This window comes from Macrosteles quadrilineatus, unplaced genomic scaffold, assembly GCF_028750875.1.
Source record: "Macrosteles quadrilineatus isolate MER2022 unplaced genomic scaffold, UCM_ALF_1.0 Scaffold_7__1_contigs__length_78375512, whole genome shotgun sequence".
NCBI classification, from domain to species: Eukaryota; Metazoa; Arthropoda; class Insecta; order Hemiptera; family Cicadellidae; genus Macrosteles; species Macrosteles quadrilineatus.
Window position 1 is genome coordinate 62,726,248 of NW_026542600.1, and position 9,118 is coordinate 62,735,365.

General features: G+C 35.8%; 1 protein-coding gene across 1 annotated transcript in view; it reads right to left on the reverse strand.

Moving 5' to 3' along the window:
- The window catches only part of LOC128998782 (RUN domain-containing protein 1), a 33,097-nt gene extending 25,489 nt beyond the window's left edge, over positions 1-7,608 (reverse strand). Inside the window, exons 1-3 of the mRNA XM_054425134.1 lie at positions 7,282-7,608; positions 4,703-4,967; positions 1,270-1,363 (exon numbers count right to left, since the gene is read on the reverse strand). Of these exons, the coding sequence (XP_054281109.1) occupies positions 1,270-1,363; positions 4,703-4,967; positions 7,282-7,294 (372 nt within the window). The 5' untranslated portion in view covers positions 7,295-7,608. The remainder of the gene's footprint in view (positions 1-1,269; positions 1,364-4,702; positions 4,968-7,281) is intronic.
- Between the last annotated feature and the right edge of the window lie 1,510 nt (positions 7,609-9,118).

Below are 9,118 nucleotides of genomic sequence, written 5' to 3' on the forward strand. Positions count from 1 at the left end.
AAAAATCCGCTACCCCTATTATACTGTGGGGCGCCCGCTAGAAGTTGGAAGAAAATCATAAACGTAAGCATAGGTTGATATGCACATCAAATGAAAGGTCTGTATTAGTAAAATACAATAATGCAAATTTGAGCCCAAAATAACAGCTGGGTAAATATGGTAGCCGATGAAAGATTTAAAATGGCAGATTCAAGAAATATTTGAACGGCTGCCATTTTTGACTAGATTGTCTGTTTGAGTTCGGGTTTGCGGCAATGTGTTTTACTAGATAAGACCTTTAATTTTATAGTAAACTATGCTGCCATTTTTTACCCTTAAGAGAAAGAGGTAAAAAAAAATAATAATAGCTTGAAAGAGAAGTTAGGTTATTTGTGATTATTATTAAAATATACCAAGTTTTATTACTTTATCTGTAATGGTAAATATTGATATAGGCTGATTGCATTACATTCCCATAACAAATTCTAACAGCAATGACAAAATTTATTGCTTCATAGCATTTAACGTTACTGCCTAAATTCCTTGAAGAACCTATTATCATAATATTGAGTATGAACACAAAACAATAAAATAAATCATTATTTTAATTTTAATTTTGTGATAATGAATGATAATCAATGTGAAAATCAATTTCCCTATAACAGAAGATGAATTACAAAATAATTGAACGTTTGTGGACATTAAAATATGCTTACACAGTTGTGTATTATCTAATCCCGGCAGCAATTACAAGTTATGAGCTATCACACTAACAAGAGCCTAGTTCTAGTTGGTATAAGATATTTTGTACATCAGCATAAATAACTATTTGAAATGACGTGTTTTTCCTTTTAGTTTTGGCAATTCTTCTTCCATCTATAGGGTTTGAATATTTAATGTAGTACAGTAATTGTGATAGAAGTTAACACTTTAATTTTTGTTTGGGATCTACAATGGTATTTCAGATTGCAAATTTTGGACAAAACTGCTTACCGGTACATTTTTAATTTGTTTGTCTTTGGGAAACATTACAGCTCAGTATCTTAAAGTAAGGTAGGCTTATATTAATGTGAACAAAAATGGACATACTTGATGGCCTAACCAATATATATAAAGACTCGCAAGACAGTACCAGATGTTATGGAGCATAATAATAATAAAGTGAGATAAACTAGTCTTATCGTATGTATTTAAAATGTGTACTACACATTAAATTTCAGCTTAAATTTCAATTTTAGCTACAAATATGTTGATCTCGTGGCCAATTAATGTCTAGATGATAATCCTTACCTGGGCGAAATGTGTGCTCAAAGCTATTAAACTGGAGTTTAACTTTTCTTGTTGCTCCTCCATGAAGCGAAGTTTGTCTGAAGGAGCAGGGTCACTGAAATAAACAAAGATGGCCGAGTGAATTTCATTTGCAAAAGTACACTAGCACTGTTGTTTTTATGTATGATAACCAGGCAAACCCAGTTTATTAGGCGACCGGTGTCAACCTAGTTTGAATAATGACTTAACAAACTGGTTAACATGATTGCTGAATGAGAGGAGGAGAGTGGGTTCCTCTAACAACAGAGCATCTTGACAGTGGTGGTATTTAGGCCAATGCCAGTTTGATGATGTCAATGTGATTCAGTAAGGTGTATGAAATCAGAGTCCAAAAATTGACTGCCTCATCGCTCATGGGTTTATATTGTAAATGGTTTCTGCATTTAAAAACAATTAGTTTTGTGATGAAATTTATGGATTAATAATCTGAAAGAGATGCTGATCACTGCAAACACAATTTAGTTTGGATCATAATAGTAGAAAATATGAATATACTATTGATGAAAGTAAATGGAGTGAAATTTTTAGTTTTTGAAGTCAGTAAATAAACTTTTTTTTAGTTTTATATTATATGAACAAATTATAGAAGAGAAAAACGTTTATAGAAAAAATGCATTTTATTTTTAAGGATGAATGAACGGTGGGCCTAAATTCTCACACCAAACCAATGGTAAATGTGAAAATCTCTTGAAAGGAGTATCATTTGGGTGGTGTTGTGAGGTGTAGAGCAGGGTCTAAAACTATTGTCAACAGATATCGTCTAGTACTGCCTTGCCTAGGTAATCGGATGGTTTGCATGACACATTATGTGAGACAAGGTTTACCACTACGGATGATTATCGATAGTCAATGTTTTTCTTTCGATGTTCGATGTTTTTTGCATTGATTGTGGCTTACCAATACTTTTGTTATATCAAGGTTTATAGCCTAGTATTGAAATATCGCTGTTTTCCATTACTGAATTGTATTAGTTTTACACTAATTAGCAGTTGCAATACAGAGAGCAGACGAAAAACTGAAAAAAAACATTGATTAACATCGATGTTTTGCAACAATGTTCAAGGGGATGTTCGATGTACTGAGGATTGATGTTGATGGATGTGTGGGGATTGATGTTGATGTACATACATCAATGGTTGACATCGATGGTTGACCAATCAATGCTCATACTTACTTACCACCTAGGATTTCCTGTCAGGATAGATCTTATTTTTACAGCCAAACATACAAATTTACGTTGTTTATTCTTAATCAGCAGAGGTGCCCATCCCCCCCAAACCCAGTGGCGCAATCCCCCCCCCCATTTATGCTGCTCTTTATTTCAACCTACCCTCCCCCCCTCCAATTTACGGCAATTTCCCCTTTACCACATAAAACGAGCATTTAAAGTATTTAGTAAACTTGAGGTAAAGAAAATCAAACTTGCTGATAATCAAAATTAAATGTTTATTAGGAAACGTCATTTAACAATACAAAGTTATATCTAATTAATGGACGAATTATAAGTTTTTCAATTTACAATTATTAGAATATGTATTGTCAGCCAACACGCGCTCAGTATTAAAGGCAACGTCTTCAAAACGTTCAACACTATACTCAGTGAATTACTCTACTCCAACACAGTACTGTAACTGTACAATATATTTAGGTGGTGTAAATTATTGGGCTTAAGAATTCAAATAACTTTAATTGCACGAATAGTAAAAAGTATCTTGTTTCAAAATTAGGTAACTAAATAGGGCAGACTTACGAGGCGTTGTTTGCCACTCCCAGGCTGCCTTCTACAATAATCGCCGGGCAAAATACCCACAATACAAGCACCACAAAAGGTTTTGTGACGAGGTATGGTAATCTTATAACTCATTTTAATAGCCCCAGGTTTGCGTTTTATGACTAATAATGGTAGTGTTTTGGTGGTTCTTTAACTCCACCATCGTTAGGCTTACAAAAGGATCCACTTTTGGAGGTTTCTTAAGAATATGTTACAAACATTAAACAAAAACACGAAACGATAACAGATAGGCATATCAATTCAAGGGGGTACATTGCCGCGGGCAGAACTGGACGTAAAGTGAATCAGGTTATGGCGGGCCGACGTGGTCTCTGGATTGTCGTCTGTGCTATCTACAACGATCACGTTATCTACAGCTTATATTGGACTAATTGTAGTGTAGTGACGGAGGAGCAGGAGAGTGTTGAAAATATAAAGGGATTCATAATTGAGTATTCCACTCAAAATTATTGACAACAATAACCTAATATTAATATTAATATGCTGGATATAAATGATGGTCTCAAAATTCTACATTACTGCGTGAAAGGAAATTTATTAATTACTTTGGAAGAGTTTGAAATATCTAAATACATAATACTAGGGACAGCACACAAATGTTTAATGAAAACATTCGATTAAATATGAATCCAATTATATTTTCAACACTCTTCTCAGTCATTTTCACTACAATAGTCCAATATCAGCTGTTGAAAACGCAGACGACAATCCAGAGACCACGTCGCCACGTCGGTCCATCATAACCTTATCCTGATTCAGTTTACTTCCAGTCTTGCCGAAGGCAATGTACACGCTTGAATTGATGGCCTATCTCCTATCTGTAATCATTTTGCGTTAAATTATCGTAACTTACTCTGACTACACCTCCAGAAGTGGATATTTTTGTAAACCTGACGATCGTTGAGTTAAACAACCGCTAAAACATATGTAGCAAGTAAAATTTGACCCTACCGTACATGTTAAGGATTGTCTAACAAGATGCGTTTTTACCATTCTTAGAAGCAATCTTAATTACGAATGGCAAAATGTTCTTGGTGTTGATAGTGAACTACCGTATTTAGAAAAACTTTTTTCGGGCTGCTTATACAAAATTATTCATTTATTATGACAGCTAGCAAAAAAATATCCCCCCCCAAAATCCCCTTAAAAAAGCCCCCCCCCAAAATTCCTGTGGCGCAAACGCGCCACAGTACCCCCCTCTGGGCACCCCTGTTAATCAGTACCATGAAGTTCTTCTCACTAGAAGCACAGAAAACATACTACTATAACCCAGAATGCCAACCGCATAGTAAAAAGCATTAAGCGTTTTGAGAGAGCTTTGCCTGTCAATCCGTAGGCAGCGCCACCAGCGTTGCCATGCACTCAGCATAGCAAAGCTGGTGGCGCTGCCTACGAATTGACAGGCAAAGCTCTCTCAAAACGCTTAATGCTTTTTACCATGCGGTTGGCATTCTGGGTTATAGTAGTATGTTTTCTGTGCTAGAAGTAATTAAGTTACCAATACCCTGGTATTCAATTTAAATAGTACATGCCTACTACTGAGAAATTCAAGGTCTGTGAATATTGAGTATTGATAAATAACAAATTGTACATACAACTTACCAATTTAAAAAATTAGAGTAGTTCATAATATCCATTAATTCTAGGCCTTCCAAATCTGCAGATGCCATATCTAAGCAAAGTTGTTTGAATTCTGATGTCGGATCCAAACTACAGTCAATTGGCCTAAACATGTATGGAGATTCAATGTTTTCTTCTCCATTGTAGTCAAGCTTTCCAAAGTCATCAGTGTTTATATGTTTTCTATTATTGGAAGAAGATATATAATCTACAGACCCATCTTTAATGTGGTTATCTTCACAAGTACCTGTAATAAGTCCAGAATAAAAAGAAATATAGCCTAACTTAACACACGAATAAAAAGAGGTAGATTGCCATGTAATAATATATTTTAGATCAAAGTAAAAATATATATTAGGCTACTACACTTTGAAAATATTGAACAGTAGGCTACTGTATATTACAATAGAAACAATTACGGTTTGTATACAGTAAGTTTATCAATAAATACAGTAGGCCTACCGTATACAATAAAGAACTACTGCACTGTGTGTAGAGTATACAGTAGGCCTACAGGATTGAGTCGTTCAGATTAGTGGACGTCCGGATTACGGAGTTAAAAGAGGTTCTACTGTACTCCTTCTAAAGGCCTATTTTGCTTGGAGCGACTGTAGCGATATTCGCACAGCGATTAGCGCTCAACTACTATCGCTGTTGCAGCGGCCGTTTTGCTTAGAGCGATTGACTTTCGGTCGCCACGCGATTTTTCATAGTTGGGTACTTGAATACCAGCACTCACAGTGGTGAAGTCATGAGTGTGTTTTGTAACTTTTTAAAGTATCTCTTCAGTGAGCTGTTAGAAGACGAGGCTCTACTTGACCCTAGTGGAAGTATTAATAGACGATCGATAAAAAATACATAGTGGTGAAGAACTATGTATTTTTTTTAGGATTTGGGACGGATACGTATCACTAGACTTCACTAGATAGGATGTAAATAGAAAACTGTAGTGATATCAATGAAAAAATATATATTTATATCAATAAGAGCACATGAATTTCAGAAAATAAAACCTGGAGTCTAAATAAAAAAGATGTATTCATACAAAAACTAATACAATATTAACACCGACACTACCGGTACATAAATAACACATAGTCAGCTTGGAACAGTCAAGCATCCATATATAAAGCCCAAAGTACAGTAGACTCCCTCTTATAAGGACTCCTCGGGACCGAGGCCAGTCCGGGATAACGGTTTTTGCTGGTTAAACCGACGTTCCCAAAATCTCATTAAAACGGACCGTTTAAATGCATACTCTATAAAGTATTTGACTTAAAATTAGGAGAGTATTGTATTTATAATCTTTCACACGAGAAAAAGTCATTTCAGTACCGCTCACTTCCTGCCGATCTAGTCCGGTTTAACCGATGTGCTGATAAAAATTATCTGGATAAAGAGATGTCACTTCTACTGAGTGTGGTCCGGTTAAACCAATGTCCAGTTAAAAGGGGTCCGGATAAGAGGGAGTCTACTGTACCCATGAACTTTTGAGAAATCTAAAAGGCAAATCCCATAAACCATATAGGCCTATTTAAAAAATATTCGTCATGACAAGAAACTTGGCGCAAAACTATCCATTATTTCATAAATTGCCCTATAAGGGCGTAATTGCTTTCCAACGGGAACTTTCCATATACCTAATCTTAAAAATACATCAGCTGTACTTATTTGTATGTTATTCTTTCAATTTATTATCATATTAAAATCAGGTGTGATTATTTGTTTAGTACAGTAGGCCCTTGTATTCTGTTTTGTTTATTTCAGCTTAACTTAACCAATCAATAGTTTTATTAATACTTATGAAGTCAAACTGGGGCTAGTTTTATATTTAAATTCGAATCGACGAGGATTACCAACAAAAAAGATCAAACACAACCATTTAAGCAACGACAATGCAAAGTTTGCTGGAAATAAAGAGTCGCCTGTTTCTTCTACAATTTAATGTGGAAAATGAAATGAATTATGTAAGGAAATATAAACAAAACAGTAAACTTAGGCCTACAATCGTAACAGCACACTCTCAGAAAAATTAATGTGAACAAAATAAATTATGGTTATTTCAACCCCTATTAATGAGCCTACTGAGTAAACTGCACTGTTTTGAGGTTCTGCGCATGTGTCGCTGCGCATCAGTCACGGGGCTATTATCGCAAGACTGGTGCCCTGGGCAGTGGTCCGCGACTCTTGTGACAGTCGCTCTACAAAGCAAAACAGGACAAGGCAAACTACGTTAGAACAGTGCCCAGCTATTATCGCGGTGCGACTGTCGCTGCAATCGCTCCAAGCAAAATAGGCCTTAAGCTATTAACATAGATAGGCTAGTTCCAACATGGCCTAATGTTCCTGTCCTTATGAAATTACCCTTCATCTGACTTAGAAATAGAAACAAGCTGGTGTGTTGAGTAGAAAAAATTGGTTCTAAACTAACAATCTGTTAGGGGCTGCAGGATATTTGCCTTTCATAGGTAAGATAGGCCTATCACCTTGGATTGAGATACGGCTCAATACTTGGTTTAGTAAAAACTAAAAGTAAATGTACTACAGGAATAAATACTTACTTGTACTATCCATGTTATGTTACTGATATGTTCAAGGTTAATACAATGTAAGAAAGCTTAATATACCCAATTTATATATATACTGTATATTTATATAGGCCTTTAATGTGTGTGCAATTTATAGTGCTAGATACCAGACGTTATATTTCATGTAAACAGACATCTCACTTTATAAGCTGCTAAATACAATAGTTACAACTTTCTATTTTAAACTTCATTATTCAATGAGTATTGTATTAAAAACTTGCTGTAGCCCAGATTGATTGATATTTGTATAATTTAGTAAACATAGCAAATAGCAGACAGTCAATACACCAGATGACAATATTGCACATTCACTCACACTGACAAGTGACAACGGCCTTCTTGAGTTCTTGGTCTTTCTTTGGCAACAAGGCCAATTGAATTGACTAATATAGTATATCGTTTACAGTTCCACGGCTGAGGCGGCCGTGGTTGTTCGGTGTCGTAAGAGACAGACAGTCAGAAATAGTGGCGATATTTCATAGCTTATAATCTCATAGCATAAAACTGTAATTTGTTATTCCTTAGCTTATAATAACGTTTTTATAATAATGTTTTTTTCAATGGGTGTGTTATTCCAAGTTTCATGAACGACTGATTAATTAATTAAATTGGTTTACTTTATGGTTGTCAGGTTCTTGAAGAATGTGGACTTCTTCCTCGATGTACAGTTTTTAGCTTACACATATAGATTTTCATTCATGATCATGTGAAGGACTATCCTAACTAAACTTAATCCTGAGTAGGTGGAACGAAAAATCGATTCATTGGACACGTCAAAGGGGGTTGGTCGGTTGGTCCGTACTTCATTCCTCCTGTTGTCTTTCGGCACTGTAGTGACTTACTATGTGGCCCCCTCTCTCGCCTCTTCAACCAGAAGAATGTTTCAAACTCTTCTGCAAAAAAGTGTATGTCATTGAAGACCAGCGATACATCATTCCTATCTTCAAGGGTGGAAGTCGTGATCCAGCATCTTAATTGTAATAGGCCTAACAAAAAAACAAACCTTGACCTATTTGAAGAATTTGTACTATCAGCCCTAAATTAAAACATCTCAAGTAGACGCAATTTAGCCCTCGATTGTGATTGTAGCAAAGCGTCATATACAACTGGTATTTAAGCTTTGAGTCTTGGCTCAAAAGCTGACTAAAAGGAAGATCTTTGATTGTCAAGTTTGGCAGAGGCTGCTCTGACCCTTCCCAGTTATAGGAGGAGTCCCTCAATGCTCCATGTCCTTTTCAATCTATTTATTAATGACATAGGCAAAACTATTGAGAGTAATTTCTTGCTTTTTGCATACGACATAAAGTTGTTTGATGAAATCAGTAACAATGATGATGGCACAATTTTACAGCGTTCCCTGGATGGTGTTTCTACATGGCGTGAAGACAACATGACGACAAAGCTAACAAATGCAAGGTAATACTAATAAATGTCTTTCTGTCGGACTGAAAATGTTTTTCATGCTGAAAATCCAAGGATTTAGCTAACAATGTGTGAAGGTTTTCACGGCACGAGGATCTAGGCGTGCGCCTCAGTCCATCTATCTCTGTCTCCTGAGCTGCATATTGATGTCATTAGTAGATTTTTGGACTGTTATGGCGTGCAGCAAGAAGTGGGTTGTATATGCACTCAATAATAACCCTCTATAAAAAAAAAAACACTTACACTCCTTATTCTTGAATATGCCTCAGTTGTATGGAATCCTTACTACTTTTTCATCACATTTTCAGACTGGAGAGGATCTAGAGAATATTTGTAAGTCTTGTGGGGTCGATGATGGGCATGTCCTTTTCTGAAGTTCCAGTAGAAG